Source organism: Molossus molossus, unplaced genomic scaffold (assembly GCF_014108415.1).
Source record: "Molossus molossus isolate mMolMol1 unplaced genomic scaffold, mMolMol1.p scaffold_m16_p_16, whole genome shotgun sequence".
Lineage (NCBI taxonomy): Eukaryota > Metazoa > Chordata > Mammalia > Chiroptera > Molossidae > Molossus > Molossus molossus.
In genome coordinates, this window is record NW_023425351.1 from 43,767,657 (window position 1) to 43,792,592 (window position 24,936).

At 35.6% G+C, this 24,936-nt stretch overlaps 1 protein-coding gene across 2 annotated transcripts in view; it reads right to left on the reverse strand.

Annotated features, from left to right (window-relative positions):
* The window catches only part of RNF19A (ring finger protein 19A, RBR E3 ubiquitin protein ligase), a 42,349-nt gene that overhangs the window by 11,954 nt on the left and 5,459 nt on the right, over nucleotides 1-24,936 (reverse strand). The window contains exons 1-4 of one of the 2 annotated variants that reach the window (XM_036263808.1): nucleotides 19,590-19,658; nucleotides 16,901-17,664; nucleotides 5,242-5,450; nucleotides 398-542 (exon numbers count right to left, since the gene is read on the reverse strand). In XM_036263808.1, coding sequence (XP_036119701.1) covers nucleotides 398-542; nucleotides 5,242-5,450; nucleotides 16,901-17,574 — 1,028 coding nt within the window. In that variant the 5' untranslated portion in view covers nucleotides 17,575-17,664; nucleotides 19,590-19,658. Of the gene's footprint in view, nucleotides 1-397; nucleotides 543-5,241; nucleotides 5,451-16,900; nucleotides 17,665-19,589; nucleotides 19,659-24,936 lie in introns of those variants that run through there. The other variant, XM_036263806.1, reaches the window with a different exon arrangement.

Consider the following 24,936-nt stretch of genomic DNA (forward strand, 5'->3'; position numbering starts at 1 on the left):
TGTTTTAGGTACACAGTTATCTGATTCTATCATAAACTCACATTACAGCCTAAATGAGAAAATTTATATATGAGAAAATTAAATGGAAATATTTATGACCTAGCATAATTACATAGTATTAAATACTAATAAACTAGTTTAACAGCAACAACAACAAAAAGCACACACACACACACACAAAGAAATCTGTTACCTATTTTTGATTAGTTATTAATCCCAAATGACTAGCACAATAATTTGGTTTCTTTTAAATATATGTAACTAGAATGAAAAAGATCTCTTTAAGTGTCTCATAAATCCCAAGTTTAAAAAATGTTTAGAATAACACTCCCCCCCCCAAAAAATTCTTTTGTCTTATAATATATTTAGATAGAAATAGCTCCTTCTATATACTTACCTTAGATAATGTAAATCTGAGATTTCTTTCATACACAACCAACAAAATTCACAACCACAGACAGCACATGTCATGTGATTACAACTCCCATCATTCATCTTTATTATATAAGCAGCACATCGTGGACATGGCTTTATATCATCAGCTATTAGGAAAATAAATAGACCTGTTTAGTATATAAAATTGGTCTAAAAAAAAATATTTCTATTGGATAATCAACTGTAGCACTGCCAAAAAAAATCTTATCATGTACAGTTTGTTAACTGATAGCTTTTGTCCACTATTTGCTATATATAAGGTATTTTCTCTTCTCTTCTAAGAAAAGGAACATATTTTACATTAACTTTTCAAATTGTAAACATTTTCAAACACAGTAGCAGTAGAATAAGAACAATGAATAAGAAAATAATAAAGAGAAGAGAACCAAGGACAGCCCTAGGCAAACTGTAAACTAAAGTTTATGTTTCTCCCTACCCCATAGCGTAGTCTTCTCTGAGTGACACACTTCATGTCTAGAACTTTACTAACCTTCTCCATTTAGCCAAAATGTTAGATGTTCTATATGCTATTCCTGTAGTGAATGAATACTAATAGGAAGTGACAATTTGATATTAATCTGAAGTACTATATATATAAAGCACTATGAGCCTACTTCTCTCTTCTAAGCAACATCAACTATAAGTGCTGTAAAAATAATACATCTTTATAAAAAGCCTTTTTCTCATATTTTAGTTCATACAGATGGGCCTTGCAAAGAATCAGTACTCAGAATAAAAGGGAGGAGGTAAGAGTTGTTAAGGAAGAGTTTTATAGTTATAAACACTTAGAATGAAAACGGTTTCAGAATTAAAGCAACAATTTGTTGGTTATGCTCATTACTGTTCTTCATTTGTTATCTTTGTCCTTTTTATTCATTTATTTAAATGCTGTTGTCATATGCTTATTGTATAATAATATGGTTACAATGTACAAAGATGCCAAGTTAAAATCAAGTGGGTACATAATTTGAGGAATCACTGCACTGACAAAGAGTAAGAGTTATCACAAATTCTACAACTATTTTAAACTTTAGCATCTATTTAAATAGCAATCAGTAATTATTTTACTGTTACTAGTAGCCAGCTATATTTTCTAATTACATATAGTTAAACAGACATCTGTATAGTGTTAGCCACTGAATTCAAATATCTGTTCCAACTTCTTACAGATAAGGGTTAAGCTATACTCTCTTTTCTGTGCTTTATCAGTGAATTCAGATTTCCTTAGTGCTCCTTTTAGGACCAAAACTGTTTTCTAACTTAACAACTGGTCAATGCTCACAATTAGTGTTTTAATGATTCAAGCAATTTTGAGCAAACTGATAACTCTATGCAGCCAGACCAAGACAAATTATAATTATTAGAATAAGAAAATTAAAAATATCCTAAGTCATGACTTAAATCATCCAAAGAACATCAAGTCCGTGTTAAAATTTTTACTGTGCACATTATATTTGACATATTTCTCTCAAAATATTCTTAAAATGCAAAAATCCAAAATGAAATTGTTTTACTGATTAGATGGTCAATTGATGCCCCATTTTCCAAACATCAATTAACCCACAGGTTCTCTGTATTAGAGGCAACCAACCGATGTGCCTCTCTCACATCAGTATTTTTCTCTCTCTCTTTCTCCCTTCCACTCTATCTAAAAAAAAAAAATCAATAGAAAAATATCCTTGGAAAAAAAATATATATATATCCTTGGGCGAGGATTAACAAAACTTACAGCTAACATTAAAAAAATAAAATAAAATAAAAAATAAATGTTAACAGAGGTTATATCTTGGGGTGGTAGTAGTAGGTGATAGGGGTGGGGCAGGGAGCCAATTAAATATATTTTTATGAGAGGGGAAAATATAAAAAATGAAAAGTATGCAGTTCCTTTAACTCCAAGTTGCATAAACACCCCTAGTAGCAGTAAGAGTCTCATGTTCATGCAATACTGTCACAGTGTAAAGACAAATACAATCATAATATAAATTATTTAATATGCCATATGATTAAGCATACTTATTTATCTACAGGTGACTCATTAAAAAGAAATAACCACCTAATTACTATTATACCAATCAATTATTATTAAAAGTGTAGCCAATTTTTCAATGTATCATGACAATGGGAGACAAAAAATACCAAATACCAAATATCTAGAATGTCAAGCATTAATAAAACCATTTTATATGGTACATCCTGTTCTATTTTCTTTTCCACAAGTCAGTGAGAAGCCAAGTTAAAGTTCTTAATGTTTTTACAGATTACATCAAAAGAAACTATCACATAAATGTTTGTTCCGACAGTTTTGATTTTTGGAGCATTATAGGTAAATATTCACATACTTTAAATTTTTAGAACTATGAGATAAGATTTTTAAACACACATGAAAATTTTTCAAATATAGTTTTTTTTTGTTTATATTTTTGTTTGAAGTTTGTTTTTTAAAACGATCACCTTGAGAGGCTACATTTATTCCAACAATGCTACTATTTGACTCAAATCATTTGGAAAAGGTTTTCTTTCATAACTACTTTCAAAGCTACTATATATATTTAAAAAATCACTCTCATGATCATATAGTTGCATCTTACTTTGAATCCACCCCAAACCAGTGATTCAATTTGATATGATAGTCTAATTGTTAGTCTTAGTTCCAAAGGAACTAAGAAATAGTCATACCCAGAAATCTAACATTCAGGGAATAATTTAAGTGAATGCATCAGGATCTAAAGGTTATGATCAATAAGGCACTCTAGGATAACGCTGTTGAAATAAACATAAAATCTCCCATGGCAACTACTGTGAGAAAGACCAACATTCAATTGGATGACTGAATCACAAAGTTTATTTTAAAATTAATAGCAAAAGTAATCACTTAGTCATTTTTTTTTTAATGATGTGTCCAGGCATATGCACATCTCTAGCAGGTAACTGGTTTAAGTTTCCCTACCTCATATAGCCAGAGAACTTACTATGAGCCAGGAAATGTTTCAAACTTATGAACGTAAGTATTATTAGTATTTTCATTACCGGTGAGGCAAGTAACTTGTTCAGGGACACAAAGACTAAGTGGAAAAACTGGGGTTCGAATCCAGACAGTCTGATTCCAGAGTCTATTCTTTTACTCTATATGTCTGTGTGTCCTGTAACCAATAAATACTCATCCCACTTACAGAAGAGGGATAGCATTTCTAAGTGGGCCATTCAATGGCTACACCTGACTCTACAGGGGGCGGTTTAGGTATATATTCTAAACTGACTTATTTTTACTTCTGGACCCATACCTACAAATTATTACTAATATGCATGAGTTGTACCTCCAAAAAGAAGTCAATCAGCAAACAATCATGAAAATCCATGTACGTTATATAAAGTATGAAATGTTAAATTTTTTTTTTTTTTTTTTTTTTTTATCCTCACCCTATTTTTCGATTTTTTGTACAGATAGAGTGGGAGGGAGAGAGAGGAAGGGAGAGACAGAAACATCGATGTGAAAGGACACATCGAGTGGCTGCCACCCGCACGACCAACCAGGGCCGGGGACAAACTGCAACCGAAGTACATGCCCTTAGCGGGAACCGAACCCGGGTCTCTCCGGACCGCAGGTCGACGCTCTAACCGCTGAGCCAAACCGGCCAGGGCTGAAATGTTAAATTTAAAGTTTAATTTTGAATTCAACTTTAAATGTTGAATAAGCCTTTTTTTTTTGTAGCATAAAGAATGTAACTATCTCAACACACTGTTAATAGAAATATAAATAAGTTTCTTGACAAATTTCTGTATTTTCCAAGTTTTTCCCTATTATAATCTATGAGAAAAATGAGACTTCTTCTAAAAATTCCAATAAACAATGAAAATTCAATGAATGTAAAACAAATTTTTGAATTTTTATTTAAAAAAATTAAGATGTTCACAAAATTGTTTTTAATTTTTGAGATTTATGAGATGCATATACATTACTCATATACATACAGATCCCCAGGTTATTTCTAAACTGCTAGCCAAAGACACAAAGCTCCTAGTATCCTCCCCATAAACCCTTGGTCCTGAAATTGAATGAGACATCTGTAAATAAAAACGTATTTCACAGCCCTGGCCGGTTTGGTTCAGAGGTTAGAGCATCGGCCTGCGAACCAGAGAGTCCAGGGTTCAGTTCCCACTAAGGGCATGTACCTTGGTTGCAGTATGTCCTCGGCCCCAGTTGGGGTAGTGTAGGTGGCAACCAGTCGATGTGTCCCTCTCACCTCGATGTTTCTCTCTCGCTCTCTCTCTTCCCTCCTCTCTCCCTCCCACTCTATCTGACGATAAATGCAAAAATGTCCTCGGGTGAGGATAAAAAATAAATAAATAAATATATAAATAAAATCAATAAGGAAAAAATATTTAAAAAAAAAACATACTTCACAAAATATAATACTGTTTTAAACCTGCAAGTTTGTGATATTTACAAAATTAGGAATAATCTAAAGGTAATATATTGAAAATTAATATTTTATTTAAAATATTTGCTATGCTTCGCATAAAACACCTTTATAAACAACAGTTTTGGACCACCTTTGGCTATCACTTAATATAAATCATCATGACACCTCCTTTTTTGTTGTTGTTAAAATCTTTCCAATCTCAATGCCACCTTCTTCCATAGCAAAGAATGAGTGCTTCTGGAACAGAAATGCTAACACGTGAAACACTTTTGAAAAATGAAAGGAGAACAGGTGATAACAGGAACTTAAAATTGTATTTTTTACTTAAAATAACTAGTGTTCTGTATGTGTCAAATATTGTATTGAAAAGGTTAGACATAAGTACCTGCTGCTCCAGACTCCTGACTATAACTAATGGATGAAGAACGTATGGTTCTCAGACGTAAACTCTGGGCTCTCTCTTGTCGAGCAGCATCACAGGTCTGATTGGGGTGCCAAATCTGTTTACAGTGGTAGCAAAACTCTGTTCCACAGCCTTCTCGCCCACAAGTTAATTTTGGACAGCTAGCACATCCAAATGCTATCACAGCATATCTTGAAAGAACAAGAAAAACAATTTAAAATGTGACATAAAAGAAGATATAGTCATTAAGTAAAAATATTCTCCAACTTAAATGCTCTTCCTGAAAGTTTTCTATTTATGCATGAGAAAATAGTCATAAGTCCTAACATTATCTCATCAATATAAAAATAGGGAAAAAATAAAAGTTCACAAATGGCATACAAATGGCTAGAAAGCATTTTTGAAGTTCAATTTTAACTTTTAACTAGGATACCAAACTGTATATATAGCCTAAACTGTATATATAGTATGAATTTTATAAAAATTCTATTAAATTAGTATTCTGTGCACAGAGAAAAGACCATAAGGAAATACACCAAAAATCTTAACAGTATTTTTCCTGGTATTAGGGTTTAAATTTTCTTCTCTATATATTTATACATTTCTGATTTTTCCAATTACTTGTTCCTTTTCAAATCAAAATGCTAAAAAATACTAGCTATAGCTATTGAAAAATATAATGACTATGGACTAGCTACTAAAGTTAATGGCAAACTACCAATTCACACACTTGGTGATATCTTGTATTTATACATAAATTCTTATATTTTGCTTCTAAGATACATGATAAAAGTGATCTTTGGTGCCAATCTCCCACCAAAAAGTACACATGCTTGAATTTCTCAATCAGAAAGTTTTTGTTTTGTTTTTTGCTTCTGATAAAAGACTGAGAACAGTAAATTTGTGACTCCCCCTAATATCTATTATCTGAGTTAATATGTCTGGGTTGCAGGTTCGATCCCTGACCCTGGCTGGGGCACCTGCAGGAGGCAATCAATTGATGTCTCTCTCTTACGTGGATGTTTCTCCGTCTCTTTCTGTCTCTGTCTCTCTTTCTTCCCCTCTCTCCTCCCTTCTACACTCTCTTAAAATTCAATGAAAGAAATATCCTCGGGTGAGATTAACAAAACAACCACCACCACAAAAAACAAACAAACAAAAAACTAACTACTGTACATTTAACACCCCAGATGAATCTCTAGGGAATTATGCCGAGTGAAAAAAAGCAATTCTGAAAAAGTTACATACTGTATAATTCAATTTAACATTTTGAAGTGAATAAATTTTAGAAATGGAAAACAGATCAGTGGTTGCCAGGGATTAGGAATGAAGTGGGGGGAGGAGAAGGGAGAAGCGGATATATTTATAAAAGAGCAACATAAAGTTATGTTTTTTGTCATGAAACTATCAGTACCTTGACTATGGTGTGTATTCACCATGCATGAACCTGCAGGTGATAAAATGATATATAACTAAATACACACACAAATAATTACAAGTAAAACTGGGGAAATTTGAATAAGACTGGTAAGTTGTATCATTGCCAATATCCTGGTGATGGTACTGTTTACAGCTTTGCAAAATGGTGTCATTGGGGCAAAGTGGATACACAGGATTTCTCAGAAATATTTCTTAAAACTACACACGAGCCTTGGCTGATTTGGCTCAGCAGTTAGAGTTGGCCTGTGGACCAGAGGGTCCCAGGTTCAGTTCCTGCTAAGGGCATGTACCTCAGTTGCAGTTTGCCCCCAGCCCCAGTTGGGTTCGTGTGTAGCAACCAATTGATGTGTCTCTCTCACGTTGAGGCTTCTCTCTCTCTCTCTCTCTCTTACTTCCTGTCTCTCTCTATGTAAAGATAAATGCAAAAATGTCCTCGGGTGAGAATAAAAAAAAAAAACCACTACATACAAGTCTACAATTATCTTAATAAAACTTTCAATTAAAAAATATCTAGGAGTTTCTGGGTCTCTTTGAAAGGGAAACACACTGGTCTTATCTGTGAATAAGAGGCTTTTGTAAATATCAACCATTCCCTTTTGCCTGGAAATTTAGGGGAGCTTTCAGGGTTCCTCTTGTTATTAGCAATAAAATTTAAATAATTATAACTGAGATTTTTTTATTAAATTTATTAAAATTATATAATTTATGAAACTATGCATTGAGAAATTTCCTCCATTTTTAGACCTGTTGCTCTCTTATTATCTCACGCTTTAAACTTAAATTTTACATCTTAAATTCCACTTTATTTCCAAGAGACCATTTCTACAATTACTCCACTGTCTATCATAAATATGTTCAAACACGAATGAATTAAGGGCAATTTAAATCAACATGCGGTAATTTAGCAGTTTCATTTCCCTGAGTTTTAAAATTTCCCCAACACCTTATTCTTTGCAGTCTCAATAAAAAGAAAAAAAAAAAATCTTCAAAGACTCTACACTTTATTTTCTATCAAGTTATAATCTAAAGCAGTCTTCAAAACAGTAATATCAGTGAAAAGAAAAGGGCATTCTCTTTCAACCTCTTCTGTATCCTACCTTTTCTTGAAGGAAGGAGAGAAAAGGACAGAATGAAGAATCTGTGTGTGTTCAGGGGACAAAGCTAAGACCTTTTTAAGTCAGTCACAATTTATTAAGGTGGAAGCAAAGTTTAGGCTACTTGGTCCAAATTCAAATCCCACCACATGTTACCTATCTAGTTTTATGTAGTTTACATAATCTCCTTATAAGTAAGTTTTCTCCGACATAAAACAGAGATTCACTGAAGTTTACTTTAGCCTCTGTATTCAGCCCAAATCAGCTTGAGCTTTGGCCCTAACCATTAGAGGGCCAAAAGCAAATGACTGCTTCAGGGATATTTCTAGCACCTCTAAACTTGTGCTTGATTTATGACCATCTGATCATATGAGTTACTATCATTCTACATCAGTATATATGTCAATAATGTATGTCATTTAGATTGAATATTATCTGAATAATATCTGAATATTAATTTTAAAATAAAAATGGTAGGAAGAGAGGTGGAGAAAGTAGGGAGAGAGGGAGAGAATTAGTTCACAGCACTCCATATGTACTCAAATGTTAGAGATAAAGTACATCAATCTTGTTTTATGCTACTTGTATTTTTTAATGGGAAAGCTAAGATGCCCTACCCCAGATCCACACATTCACATCTCATTCAATCTAGGATTATCTTTAATAATACTAACCAAGCCCTGGACGGTTTTGCTCAGTGGTTGGAGCATTGGCCTGTGGACCAGAGAGTCCTGGGTTCGGTTCCTGCTAAGGGCACATACCAAAAAATAAAATAAAATAAAACTACTATTACTACTAACCAAATATTTTTGTGAATGCATATTTTTTTAAAGTTTTGTTTTCTTTATTTTTAGAGAGGAAGGGAGATGGAGAGAGAGAGAGACAGAAACATTGATGAGAGAGAACATCGATTGGCTGCCTCCTGCACCCACTGGGGGTTTGGCCCACAACCTGGGCATGTGCCCTGCCCGGGAATTGAACCAGTGACCTCTTGGGGCATGGGTCGATGTTCAACCACTGAGCTACACCGGCCGGGCTGTGAATGTATATTTTGATGACTAAAAGAATAATTTGTATAATAGTTTTTCTAATGCTATCAATTATTGAGTGTTCAGTTTGTCTAATAGTTTTCTTATGCTAACATTTACTGAGTGCTTATTATATAAGTGTTCTGTGTTCATCTCATTCAATTCCAAAAATATCTGGTTAGGTACATTTATAATATATCAAGGAATTAAATGTACCTAGCATTTATGTATTTTGAAAACAGAATGTTAGGCCTCTTCAACATGAGTTTCACTGTGTGGGGAGCCAAACTTACTTTTCCGTTGGTTAACAGCTCTCAAATTATAACACAAGTGAATGGTAAAACAAATAAAATACTTGCTTTAAAGAAAGATTTCTGAAGTCTCTCTGCTGTGGTGCATTAAGTATTATTATGAGGAAAAAGAATAGGCCCATCAGAAGGTCACAGAGATGACTGAATAATACTAATTAACTAACTAAACATTTTTGGCTTATACTGTTCCCAAATCTTGATTTAGAAGATAGCTCTATTTCCTTCTATGGTCTGTTATTTAACTTAAGTCTTACTTTCTGTCTTTATTTTTCAGCTGAAGGTCTCTAGCTACTTGAAATGCTTAAATCTTCCTACTTATCAAAAGTGAAGGGATAGGAAGAAAGTGAGAAAGAAAGGAAGGGAATGAAATAGGGCAGTCTTTCCAGAAATATTTTCTGTTCCCTAGATTAAGCAACACTAAAGTGCTTTTTTTGTTTGTTTGGGTTTTATTTTTACTACAGTATTTGCTAAGAGAATTTCTAAAATACCAATTTTCAGTATAGTATACACTATATCCTAAATTTATTTGACCACGATATCTATTTTCAGGAAGTTTCACAGTACTCGAGTTCCACAATTTACACTATTGATAACACTGAGGATTAGGGATACCAGTTACAGTAGTATATCCGGCCTAGAGCAAATTCCTTGTGAAGCAACAAGCAAGAACAAACTATATACCTACCATGAAATGTAATCCTAAGACAGTAACAGTCCTAATAAAATTTTTTAATTAAAAAAAATGAGAAATAAGAACAAAGAAAAATTATCCAGGAGTCCAAGTAACCTTTTCTCAAAAGCACAAAGCTTCAATGCAACCTTTAAAGAACAAAGAAAGTATCACCAGAAATAGCAAAATTACTTGATCCAGTTAAATGGAAACATCAGGTTTTATATAAGAATTAATAGGCTGTGTTTCCGCTTATAAGAAATTACTAGCACTGGTCGGTTTTGCTCAGTGGTTAGAGCATCGGCTGGCAGTCCAGAGAGATCCGGGTTCAGTTCCCGCTCAGGGCATGTACCTTCGTTGCAGTTTGTATCCGGCCCCAGTTGGGGTTGTGTGGATGGCAGCCAGTTGATATGTCTCTCTCACATTGATGTTTCTCTCTCTCTTCCTTCCTCTCTCCCTCCCACTCTATCTGAAGATGAATGCAAAAAGTGTCCTTGTGTGAGGGAGGGAGGGAGGGAGGGAGGGAGGGAGGAAGGAAGGAAGGAAGGAAGGGAGGGAGGGAGGGAGGGAGGGAGGGAGGGAGGGAGAGAGAAGAGAAGAGAAGAGAAGAGAAGAGAAGAGAAGAGAAGAGAAGAGAAGAGAAGAGAAGAGAAGAGAAGAGAAGAGAAGAGAAGAGAAGAGAAGAGAAGAGAAGAAAGAAATCACTATTATTTCCGTGGAAAAGGAGTAAGTTGATTAATATATTTGGGAGAAAGTCTAAAGACAAAGTGAGGCTTATCTCCTGGTTCCCTTTCAGGATCTGCTTTCCTACAGAAGACGCAGTCTATTTCCCACTACAAGCTGCAGGAGAGGCCTACAATTATTGAGAGAACTGCCCATACTATTTGAGGAAGTCTGTTTAATTTAGGAGAGTATTAACAAGGCTTTTTGGCTGTAATATCTAAAACCACATTCTTGAGTCCATTAGTAAGTAAGAGAAAGCTGACATATCTCCTGTGTTGTACATATCAACTTGGTTCTTAACAAAGGTATGAGGGGAAGAATGTTATTTTTATTGATTCCCTAAAACTAAAATATCTTAGTATCAATTAATAACGTTTGGTGTAGCAGTAGTAGATACTGAATTACTTGGTGTTAAAATAGAACTAGATTAATTTCGTTTAGGAAGAATAAATTAAAAAGGGCAAACTCTCAGCTCAAGCTATTAACTCGTAAAATATTTTTATGAATATTCTAACACATCTAATTTATCAACAGTTATAAATTACAACTGCCTCTGAAACACAGTTTAATCATTATGACTCTCTACACATAAAACATGCTGTTTTCTAGTCACATGCTTGTTTCCTCCAGAGAAAATCAAAAGTCAGATCTGTTCTCTGTATAAAACTTCTAAAGGGTCAGCCTACAAAAGCATTTCCAGCATGTCAAAAGATGGTCAAGTTGTGGCTAAAACCCTCTTTGTAGGATAGGAATGAGAGTAATGTGGATATTAACTAGACTTCTCTAAAAATATATATTCTTTAGTTCCTACACTTATGGCCTCATTTTTAAAAAACCATTATGAACAGTACCATCAGAATAAGTTATTATTTATAGACATTAAATATCAGAAAATCAGCTTGAAATTACACAAACCTGATTACAGTTATCACATTGCTTTAAAATGGTTTATTAACTGTTCCTAGGATATACGATTTATGTTAGTGGCATACAGTCAGATTGGTTCATTCAATAATTCTTTTTTTTTTTTAATCTTCACCCGAGGGCATTTTTCCATTTTTTGTTCAGATAGAGTGGGAGGGAGAGAGAGGAAGAGAGGAAGAGAGGAAGAGAGAGAGAGAGAGAGAGAGAGAGAGAGAGAGAGAGAGAGACAGACACATCGAGTGGCTGCCACCCACACGACCAACCAGGGCAAACTGCAACCGAGGTACATGCCCTGAGTGGAAACTGAACCCGGGTGTCTCTGGACCAGAGGCCGTCACTCTAATAGCTGAGCCAAACTGGCCAGGGCCATTCAATAATTCTTTATTAAGCATGGAGGTTAACCTGTGGTTACAAAGAAAAAACACTTTTTCTTTTTTTGCCCTGAGAGGCTCACAGACATTAAATCATTAATTATATTCTAATATAATAAATGTTCGTTATATTTAAAAGTTCCCCAGCAGTCAGAAGCGTTCACATTAGATGACAGGGATAACATGTTGGTAGAAGGGTGGTCTTAGTCAACTGACTCAAGTGATGACAGAAACTAAACACCAACTCTTTGTTATCTGCCTAGACAATGTACAAACTAGGCCTCACAGGCAGAAGATAATTATTTTTATCCAAGACAGGTTCTATGCTTTCCCTCTACATGTCTCTTATCCCAATTCTTCTCCTTAGCCGTGGCCAGATTTTTCTAAGAACCTGCTCCCAAAGCAGTCTAGCTAACCTTACCCTGGTTAAAATGCAGTGCATAGGTTTGGCCTCCTAGTTCCCTTGTCGAGAGGGTTTTTTTCCTTCAAGAAATATTGTCCTTTAAACAAGTTTAATATGCCCTGGCCCTCAGAAGAGTGGAATGAATGTTAGGTCAGAAGATCTGAAAGATCTCAAATAGAAACCAGGTCAGGTTTTCTTTCTACTCTGAGCTAAGGGAAATATATCTCAAAATGTGTGAAACAATATGTTTAAGTAAATTTGATATGAGATACAGAAAATGCTCATATTGATAACCATGAAACACTGAAGGAAAGACTCATAATTTCATATCTAGCATTTTTGAAATAAAAAGTCTTTCAGTATGTTATACAATAAAAAGGGTTAAATAAATGCTACATACATGCTAAGCATAAATAACTGCTAAACAGATATTTACCAGTACTCCTTATGCCAGATTAAAATAAGTGGAGTTTAAATTGAAAATGTCCCTCTATGGATCTAAAGATTTTAAGTTACAAGAGGGCAGGGATTTTTGTCTTTTGTTCATTATTAAATCTCCAGTACCTGGCTTCACACCAGTAACTTAACACATTTAAGTTAATATGTGGATTAAATATTTGAATCACTGTCTGATATAAAAAAAATAAAAACAAAATTTCAGAAATGGAGATGAGAAATGATAAGAGCTATGAGAAGCTTACTGTGTGCTAGGAATAATGCTAGTAATAACATCAAAGATCTAGCCCACCTAATGTGGCTCAGTGGACTGAGCATTGTCCCATCAGTTTGATTCCTAGTCAGGGCACATGCCTGGGTTGAAGCCTCGATCCTCAGTGAGACACATGTGGGAGGCAGCTAACTGATGCGTTTCTCTCATCGATGTTCCTATCTCTCTCTCCCTCTCCTTTCCTCTCTCTAAAATATCAATAAAAACTCACTTTAAAAAAGATTTATCTCAATCCTTATAACAACATGATAGGATGGAGATTCAAAATTAGGTCTGTATATATTCATGCTAAGTAAAACTAAATTTTAATGAGGGTTTATGGAGTACTCAATGTTTCCAAAGTATATACATAAATTTTATGTTACTGAGTGATTTTTTTCTACATAAAACCTGTAACATAATCTTAAATATAAATGAAAATACATAAATAAAAGTAATTAATCTCTATAACATCTTCTTTGTTCTTTGTGGGTAAGACTACTGACCACCACCAGAACCAAAAATTAATTAATAGCCAAATTAATCAAGACCAAAGTCTTACTTACATAACAACCAAATGGTTGCTTTCATAATAATATAATCCATTCAAGTAGATGTTTCTATTTTATGTTGGATACTTAACATTTAAGTTATCCGCTCCATAATATTTAGGATACTAAGCTTTCTACTTTTAACAATGAAATCTCAATGAGGAAAAAAATGTGTAAAAATACCCCAAATTAGGAGTTTATGAAAAAATTTTAAATTTTACTGAGAAATGTCATAAATGCAAAAGGATTAATAAAGAATAATTAAACCACTATCTTTGTATCTGCCCCACAAGCTAAGAACAGTATCAATAGGGTGATCATAATTCACAACCTAAACTGGAATACTTGAGAAAGAAAAGTAGTGCTATTAAAAATTACACCAGCCCTAGCCGGTGTGGCTCGGTTGGAGTGTCACCTGGGCACTAAAGAGTCACAGGTATGATTTTCAATCTGGGCACATACCTAGGCTGTGGGTTCAGGTTCAATTCCTGGTTTGGGGCACATATGAGAGGTAATTGATCAATGTTTCTCTCTCAAATAAGTGGACATACCCTCAGGTGAGGATTTAAAAAAATTACACCAGTACAATAAGCATAAACTGAAACTATCTTGGACAATGAAAACCTATAGTTACCTTATTTATCAACAACTTTAAACATTTCTCGATTGCCCCTCCAAGTTCTTCTTTCAAGAGATAACCATGAAACCAAATGTATCTATCCATTTTACTGTCATGAACCTTCTTAAACATGTCTGCTAACTAGATGTCTCCTGGCACACAAATAAAAAGTTTCTCTAAGGTATTTAACCAAGAATGGATTTTCTAAGTTATAGGGTAAATGTGTGTTCAGTTTTAATAAATAAGGCAGTAGGTGAGCTCTATTCATCTCTATTTTCTTTCTTAGTTTTTCCTTTTATTTGTAACTTACCTCTTTAATCTATTTTGATTTTGTTTCACTATGTTATGTATGATGACAATCTAATTTTTTTCCCTTCAAATAGAAAATGTTCACAATTCTAGATGTTGAATAATCAATCCTTTCCCTGTTGGTTTGGCATGCTTCCCCTAAAGTCAAGTTCTTATATACACTAGAATCTATGTCAGCCCTTTCTATTGTGTTCTACTAGGTTGATAGTGTTGTTATTATCTATTATGATGACATTATCAATCAACCCAGCAGAAGAGAATCCACCTGTTTAGTGACCGGAGAGCTTGTGACTCTGGATTTATTGTCTCAATTTCTTAACACAGGTATTAATGCTTAAGTCTCCTTTTCATTTGTTCTACCATTTTCAGATTTTTTTCTTTTAAAGCTATTAAATGTTCAATGGAACTTGTTAAATAACTCTTACCCTGGGGTTCCATAAAAGATCGTTAGAAAACCAGATTAAAAACAAAAAACAAACAAACAAAAAAGCCCTGGCCAGTTTGGCTCAGCGGTTAGAGCGTTGGCCTGCAGTCCAGAGAGACCCGGGTTCGGTTCCCGCTAAGGGCACGTACTTCGGTTGCAGTTTGTCCCCGGCCCTGGTTGGTTGTGTGGGTGGCAGCCACTCGATGTGTCCCTTTCACGTCGATGTTTCTCTCTCTCTCTCCCTTCCTCTCTCTCCCTCCCACTCTATCTGTACAAAAAATGGAAAAATATCCTCAGGTGAGGATGAGGATAAACAAAAAACAAAAAACAGTATGTAGGCATGTTGCTATTTGAGTTCTCACTATAGGCCCTGGTCAGTTTGCTCAGTGGTTAGAGCGTTGGCCCACGGACCAGAGAGTCCCAGGTTCGGTTCCTGCTAAGGGCATGTACCTAGGTTGCGGTTTGTCCCCAGCCCTGGTTGGGGTCATGTGGGTAGCAACCACTTGATGTGTCTCTCTCACATCAATGTTTCTGTCTCTCTCTTCTTCCCTTTCTCCTTCCCTCTCTACCTGAAGATGAATGCAAAGGTGTCCTCGGGTGAGGATAAAAAATAAATAAAGAATTCTCACTATAGGATTATTTCCTATAATGATTTACAAAATATTTTAACCTGAAATTTGCTATTCAACTTGAAATCATCTACTCTAATGAATGTGAACATGTTGTGCAGAGTTCCATGGGATCAAGAATGATAGTCATATCTAATCTGTTTCTCTGACAGGATACTATCTCCCGTTCAAGTTTATTTAAAGGTATTGTTCATTACCCCTATTTTCTTCCCATCTTTTTATTGAGAGTTTACTACTTCATGGGTCCCGCAGTTTGCTTCTGCTATACATCTGAAAGCACTGTCAACCTTGGCCCAGTTTAGATAGTATCATTAATATATCATGTCGTTATTTACGTTACAGTACAAGCTTCCTGCAGTTATAAGAGCACAATTCAAATTTAATACTGAATAGTATCTCTGAGTCTTTCATACAATTAATGATTTCATAAAATGTTAAATAATTAGGTAATATTTTTAATGCTTTATATTATACAGAAATCCCTTGTGGATAGTTAAGTGCTAGTGATACCTAGGAAACTAGTTGGGATTTGTATATTACTACTTTTCTATAATTACAGAATATAGGCTAGATGCAATCTGAAAATTTGCTAGTCAACAAGCTTTTAATAATAGAGTCAGACAATGAGTCCTGAAATCGTCACTTGATAAATTTACATTCCAGCCTTGTCTCTGAGATTATACACAGATAATCTTCAAAATTCTGGGTTTTCCTAAACTCTTACTTATAAATAATTTCTGGTTTACTAACGATATGCTAAATTGTACCCAGTGTTGATAACTTTTGTTATTCTTGAGGAGCATAGGACTACTTCTTCCTAGTTCTGACAACTGTACATAGTAAATGTTCTATAAATAGGGGCTGCATAAGACATAATAATAAAATATATAAGTAAAATGATTTTATTTTAAATGTTGGTAAAATGGTATTTGTAATTTAAAAACTTGAGGCAAATGAAGTAGTACATAACCTCTAGATCTTGAGACTAGCAAATACTTATTCACACCAACATGAACACATTATATACTGTAATACACATTACAGTACCTTTCAAAAGGGTTATTTAAATTTATATAAATGACCTCCCCCCACCAAAAACAAACAAACAAAACCCCTGATCATTTAATCTGTTATACCAAAATAAAAATTCTCCACATCAATGGGGACAATCAATTTTGCCCACAACTAGATCTGGCACTCTACTATTTTAGATTTTTTTTCCCCCTGAAAAAATGTGCTTAAGTGAATATGTAACGCAGAGACAATATCAAAATGAGTAAGAGAAGTATCTTGCCTTTAACACAGAACACTGCCTGACATGTGATATGCACTCAATATATACTTGTTTATTGAATGAATTATCTGACATGTTAAGATTTTTTTTTGAGTAAAAGTCAGCATAATTATTATTTTATCCTCAGAGAAAAAAATTAACTCACCCACAGTCTGGAGCTGGACACCACCTACAATCAGGATCTGCAACGAGCCACCGTCTAAGCATAAATTCTTCGTATTTTTCCATCAACACATCATCACTTAATATCAAGCGAATATCATGGGGATTAAACCGTTCAGTACATTCTGGGCAACTGATATTAACTCTACTTTCAGAAATTTCTATCCTCAGATATTGTCGTAAGCAATCCACACATGATCTATGATGACAAGTCATTATCTCAGGAAATCTGTCTTTAGAATGCCGCAAAAGGCACAATGGGCACTCTATAAAGTCTCCAATTTGTTTGTTGATGGAGGTTAATCCATTGTCAGAGGAGGTATTTGTAGAGAAAATGGAGTTCTTATCAGAACACATTTCAGAATGTATACTTTCAATACTCGCAATTCCATCCACCCCGCCATTTAGCTCCCTTGATTTACGTTTGTTATCCTTTTTCCTCCGAAACAAAGAGCCTATTGAAATTCTTCTTTTTTTGGGTGCCTTTTTGACTGAAGGCAAGCTCACAGATGAAGCAGAAGACTGAAGATCTCGATCTGAACCCATTTGCCGATGTAAACTCATGTCTAAAATGCTCATTAGAAGTGAGTCAGGGTCTGTGTTTACACACAGTCCTTCATAATATTTAGAGATAAAACTTATTTCTTGTTCTTGCATTCAGATTAAGTCATGATGTAAGAATATCCTACTTGGTTGCTCCAGAGATTCTTGAAAGAGTTCAATTTACAGAAGATTGTTATAGATGTTCTGGAAAATAAAACAAAACACCAAGATCATTTAATTGCATATTCTTAGTTTGTATATTTTTTAAATAAACGTACAAAAATAAAATAAAATGAAATAAACTTACAATTCACTATGAAATTTCAAACAAGTATGTTCCTACCACTGGGTTTTGTTTTGTTTTTTTTAATCCTCACCCAAGAACATTTTTCCATTTTTTATTCAGATAGAGCGGAAGGGAGAGAGAGGAAGAGAGAGAGAGAGAGAAACATCGTAGTGAAAGGGACACATCAAGTGGCTGCTACCTGCACAACCCAACCAGGGCCAGGGACAAACTGCAGCCAAGGTACATGCCCTTAGCAGGAACTGAACCCGGATCTCTGTGGACTGCAGGCTGACGCTCTAACCGCTGAGCCAAACCGGCCAGGGCAGGTTTTTTGTTTTGTTTTTTTTAAGTAAGGTCAATTTATTGAACAGGCTACATGAGAATATAAAACCAATGCTAAAATAACAAGGACATTCTGTAATCTTAAAAGATTCTAGATTTGAGCTGAACTTATCACCATTAAACTCCTATACGAAATTGTTTATCATTAACACTTAGATCTCAATAATTCCCCACTGCCTTCAGGAGTTTTGTTTTTAACTGACAATAATATGTACATGTACGTACATACAAAGGACTAAATGCAACTTACACAGTCTTGAAGAAAAATAAAGTGTGTGTGTGTGTTTGTGTGTGTGTGGTGGGGGGAGGGGGAGTACTTTCACATTGCCAGATATAATGACTTATTATAAAGTTACAGTAATTAAGAAGACAGTGTGGTACATCACAAGGATGAACACAAAGACCAATGAAACAGAACATAGTTCTGATGAAAAATCCCACATGTATATTGATACCTGATTTATGTCAATATGATATTGCTGAGCACTAAGAATAGCTTTTTCAAAAACAAAACAATATAGTACTGTTTTACTGGTTGCCATGTGAGAGAAAATAAACTTGACCTATAGTTTACCCATACATAAAATTCAATTCCAGATGGTTCATAATTCTAAATGTGATCAGTACAATCATAAAGCTTCTAAGAGTCAACAGAAGAGAATATTCCAATATAAAGATTGCTTAAATAGAACATAAAGATTGCTTTAATAGAACCACTTAAGATTGCTTAAGTAGTTACCATTATAAAAATATTGCTAAATTGGACTACAATAAAATCAAGAGACAGTTTTAAGGGAGTGAAAGAAATCATCTGCAACATATAACTAGTAAGGACCAGAATGTGGTCCAGAATATGGAAAGAACACTTACAAATCAGTAAGACAAAGCAGATAATCCAATAGAAAAATGGGCAAGGGACTTAATAGACACTTCACAAAAGGATATGGAAAGTGCTCAACATCATTTGTCACCAGGGACATATACATTAAAGTCATATTGAGAAACCACTACACCCAGTAGGATGGCTAAAATTCAGACTGACATTTCCAAGTACTAGTAAAGATATGAAATGCTGGAGGGAATACAAAATGGCAAAACTACTTTGAAAAACTGTTTAACAGTATCTACCAAATTTGAACATACATATATACATAGACACACACACACACACACATATATATATGTATTCTATTACCCATTTATACTTCTAGAAATGAAAGCACAAGAGAAATAAATGCACACATGCAGCCAAGATATACATAACACTATTTGTAACAGCATTAATTACAATAAGCCAAAATACTTAACACAGCCCACATTTGTATCAATAGACTATATTCACACTCTAGTATACTAGAAGCAATGAAAATGAACAAAATACCACTACACACAAAGCAAGAATGAATCTAACACAAAAGAATGCGTTATATAACTTCATTTAAATAAAGTTCAAAAATAAGCAGAACTAATCTGCAATGCTAGAAATCAGGACTGTAGTTACCTTTTGCAGGAACTTTGACATGTGTAGTGGTTACAGAGGTATGTTCACTTTGTGATAAATCACTGACCTACAAACACAATCAATACACTTTTCTGGATAATCGTTATACCAGTTAAAGGTTAAAATAAAAAAGAAGTTTCTGATATCCACACATATTCTTGAGAAAATCATTTTGATTTCCCAATAGGAAATCTAGAAAAAAATTAACTCAGGAAACCTTTATTCATGTCCACCAGTTTATGTTTTCACATTATTTGCAGCATTCTCCTTTAATTATGAGGAAAATTCTGCATATTTTCTTCTTTATATGTTTTCATTTTCTCTTGCATCTCAAAATGCTTTCTGTACTCCAGGACTGTATCTATGTATATATTTGTATCTGTATCTATATGTGACAAAGTCCCTGAGATAGATTCCCCCCACAATGATACAGAACAGAACTATAGGGGGAATCTATTTTGAGGACCTTGTCCTAAGAATTCATCACTTAAAATATAAAACCAGTTGCATTTAATCAGTAGAGAGAGTGGAAGGGTGGGAGGGAGAAACATGGATAGGAGAGAGATGCACTGATTGGTTGCCTTCTGCATGACCCCAACCAGGGCTGGGGATTGAACCTGCAACTCAGGTATGTGCCCTTGACTAGGAATTAAACTGGTGACCAAATGCTCTAACCACTGAGAAAACAGGCCAGGGCCAAAGAGTTGGTTCTTTTTTTTTTTTTTTTTTTGTACAGATAGAGTGGGAGGGAGAGAGAGGAAGAGAGAGAGAGGGAAACATCGATGTGAAAGGGACACATTGAGTGGCTGCCACCGCACGACCAACCAGGGCTGGGGACAAACTGCAAGCGAAGTACATGCCCTTAGCGGGAACCAAACCCAGGTCTCTCCGGACCGCAGGCTGACGCTCTAACCGCTGAGCCAAACCGGCCAGGGCAAGAGTTGGTTCTTAAACAGCTTCAGAAACATGCACCTGCCACCTTTACTTATCTAAGCCTATTCTTGATTGGGAGGTAGAAAAAAATGGTACTCTATGGTTTTAATAATACTCATTACAAATAATACTCATTATTCAATCCATTACAAAAATTAAGCTACTGCAAAAAAGAAAAAGCATTATTCATTCCATTTTTTTTTCAATAAAGATTAAAAACATGTTGGCTAGTTCATTCCAGGCTCTCTTTATTCAGCAGGGCAAACAATACACCAATAGGGAAATAGCAGAAAAAGCGTAGTGCAAAATGATAGAGTGTCCAGAGACATAAAAAAGTTTTAGCCCTGGCCGGTTTGGTTCAGCGGTTAGAGCGTCGGCCTGCGGTCCAGAGAGACCCGGGTTCAGTTCCCGCTAAGGGCGCGTACCTCGGTTGCAGTTTGTCCCCGGCCCTGGTTGGTTGTGCGGGTGGCAGCCACTCGATGTGTTCCTTTCACATCGATGTTTCTCTCTCTCTGTTCCTCTCTCTCCCTCCCACTCTATCTGAACAAAAAATGAAAAAATGTCCTCGGGTGAGGATTAAAAAAAAAAAAAAAAAAAAAAAAGTTTTAAAATAAGTTTTTAAAAAAACCTATCTGGCTGTCAATTTTTTCTTGAACTGGTTAAAATACTGACTGCTATAGATCAACAGAAGAGAAATACTAACCTAGCCTGGCATCTTAGCCAAGTCTATCTACTTTTTTGAATTTCAATTTCCTTATTTGAGAGCTGAGACCAGATAATATCTAAGCTACTTAGTTCTAAAAGACTATGATTCTAATATACAAATAAAGACTGCTTTACACAGCATACGCTAGGGCTAAAGTGGATAATTAAGATTTTCTGAGATAAACAATGTTTGTTTCTTTTAAAAAATACTATCTCTGGTCCTGTCTGGTTTTGCTCAGTGGTTAGAGCGTCCGCCCACAGACCAATGAGTTGAGGGTATGATTCTGGTCAAGGGCATGTACCTCGGTTGCGATTGGCCCGACCCTGGTTGGGGTCATGCAGGAGGCAACCAGTTGATGTGTCCCTCTCACGTCGATGTTTCTCTCTCCCTTCCACTCTCTCTAAAGAAAAATAAAAAATATCCTCGGGTGAGGATTTAAAATATAAATAAAATACTATCTCTAAATTCTCGCAAGTTTTAGTATACTCCTTTGCCTTTGGCTAGTCCCTTCACCTTCTTTCACCAGTCTGTCCTTCCCAATCCCCTCTAACTGCTGTCAGTCTGTTCCAAGTATCCATGCCTCTGTTCCTATTTTGTTCATTAATTTATTTTGTTCATTAGATTCCACATACAAGTGAGATCATATGGTATTTGTTTTTCTCTAACTTATTTCACTTAGCATAATAATCTCCAGGCCCATCCATGCTGTTGCTAAAGGTAAGAGTTCCTTCTTCTTCTTTTTTTTTTTTTAAATCCTCACTCGCGGATAGGCTTTTAGAGAGGGAAAGGGGGGAGGGGAGAGAAAGAGAAATATCGATGTGAGAGAAAATATCAATTGGTTGCCTTCTATTCATGCCCCAACTGGGGATTGAACCTGCAACCTAAGTATGTGCCCTGACTGGGAATTGAACCCACAGTCTTTAGGTATATGGGACAACACCTCCAACTAACTGAGCCACGCTGGCCATGACAAGAGTTCCTTATTTTTTATGGCCATGTAGTATTCCATTGTGTAAATGTACCACAGCTTTTTAATCCACTCATCTACTGATGGGTACTTAGGCTGATTTTAGATCTTGGCTATTGTAAATAACACTGCTATGAACATAGAGGTGCTGCTTTGGGATTCTTGGGATATAATCCTAGAAGTGGAATCACTGGGTCAAAAGACAGTTCCATTTTTAATTTTATCAGTGGAGGTGATAAAAATGTTTTGATATATGTTTTGAAGATAGAACTAATAGAATTTCCTGATAGATTCTGAGAAGATTTTGTCCTGATTAACTATAAGGCTGAAACTGCTAGTCACTAAAATAATGAACACTGTGAAAAGAGCAAGTTTTAGGGAGAAGCTAAGAGCAGTTCACATTCTGATATTTAAATTTGAGATGCCCCATCTATCTTAGGTGGAAATGTACACCCAAATATCTATTTGACAAGCCTGGAGTTCAGGGGGAAAGTCTGGCCTAGAAATATACATTTGGGAGAAGCTGTTATATATAGATAGTATGTAAAATCGTAAGCATGGTCGAAATCACCAAAGAGTAAACAGAGAAGGGTAAGGACTGAGCCCTGTGGCATTTTAACATTAAGATATTGAAGAGGAGGAGGAGGATACAGTAAAGCAGATAGAAAAGTGGAAGGGGGACCTCCTAGGAATTATACTTTTAAGCAGACAAAACCTGTTGGTCTATCCTCACCAGTATTTTACTCACCCCTTCCCCTAAACTCCTAAACGTAAACTGTATCTTTTTTTTTTTTATCCTCACCCGAGGATATTTTTCCATTTTTTGTACAGATAGAGTGGGAGGGAGAGAGAGGAAGGGGGAGAGAGAGAGAAACATCGACGTGAAGGGACACATCGAGTGGCTGCCACCCGCACGACCAACCAGGGCCGGGGACAAACTGCAACTGAAGTACGTGACCTTAGCAGGAACCGAACCCGGGTCTCTCCGGACCACAGGCCGACGCTCTAACCGCTGAGCCAAACTGGCCAGGGCTAAACTGTATCTTAAGTTAAGCCCTGGCCAGTGTGGCTCAGTTGGCTGGAGCATCATCCAGTACATCAAAAGGTTGCTAGTTCGATCACGGGTGGGGGTTTGTCTGGGAGGCAACTGATCGATCTTTCTCGCCCCCCCCTTTCCCTTTCTTTAAAATCAGTAAAACATATCCTGTGTGAGGATTTAGAAAAAAGAAGTCAAGCCCTGGGCAGTAAGGCTCAGCAGTTAGAGCGTTGGCCTGTAGACCAGTGAGTCGCGGGTTTGATTCCAGTCAAGGGCACGTACCTCGGTTGTGGTTCGTCCCTGGCCCTGGTCGGGGACATGGAGGAGGCAACCAGTAGATATGTTTCTCTCACATCGATGTCTCCCCGCCCCCCCCATCTGAAGATAAATAGGAAAAAAAAAAGAAGTCAAGAACAAAGAGACAAACTGGAAGTAGTAAAGGAATGACATGACAAAAATAACAATGTTATCTTATAAAATATAATCATTTTCTTGGCCTGTTGAAACTTGAGGGTATGAAGACACTTCCTCTGATATTTCTAAGAAAGGATTAGAATTTTAAGGAAGGGCTCTCTAGTCTCTGATAGTCACAATGCAGAATATAAAACAGACAGAAGCAGACCTTTAGATTACTAAAAACTTCTGAGTGTATATATTAGTTTCCTGTGGCTGCTGTAACAAATTACCACAAAGAGGATGGCTTGAGATGACAGAAATTTTTTTCCTCACAGTTCTGGAAGCTAAAAGTCCAAAACCCAGCAGCATCATGCTTCCTTTTGGGGCTGCAAGGGAGAATCTATCTGTTCTTGGCCTCTTCCAGCTTCTGGTGACTATAAGCTTCATGGTTACATTGCCTCTTCCTCTTTTGTTTGTCTCTTCTTCTTCTGTATATAATTTCCCTTTGCTCTTCCTTAACAAAGACAATTTATCACTGGATTTTCAACCCACTCAGGTAATATAGGATGATCCCTCATCTCAAATCTTTAACTTAATTACTTTTTTTCCAGCCCTGTCTGGTTTGGCTCACATATCCTGTGATGATAGGCTTTTTAAAATGATTGTTTTACTTTGCTCATTTATCAGTTCCCTCTTTCCAAAGGATCTTATGTCATGAGTTTGATTTAAGGATGCTTATATAAGAAGATAAGAAGTGTCAGTTATTCATATAAACAAAAACTGAAGGACAGATTTAGTTCAGGTGATATTTAAATAGATCAGAAATTTAAAATCACAAGAAATTAAACTACAAGTTGCTCGAACCAACCTAGTTACTTCTCCTGATTCTATATGTTACAAGAGCACCTTGTATTGATTGTGCATTGTAATTGATTACAACGTGAGAGGTAACAGGACCCCCATATACAGTAGTCTCATGGGGAATTATTCCTTTTGTTTTTATACTGAGATTTGTTATGACAAGCTACCAATAATGAAAAAAACTCCTTGTAATAGTCTTGAGTGGTTGAGTGTTCCAAAGATTTAATTTATACTAATCACGTGAAAGAGACGATAGCACATTCTCCCTCATTTTATATACAGGAGTGGGGCACAGTCATTCTGGGGAAGTTGTAAAACCAAGAGAAGTCAGGTATCCTGACTTTCAACTCAAGTCAGTAATTCCAGTTAAATGACACAGGCAACTTCTGTACTTGGTCTTGAAAGACATGTCAATCAATTAGAAAAAGACTGTAAAAAGACAAAGAAA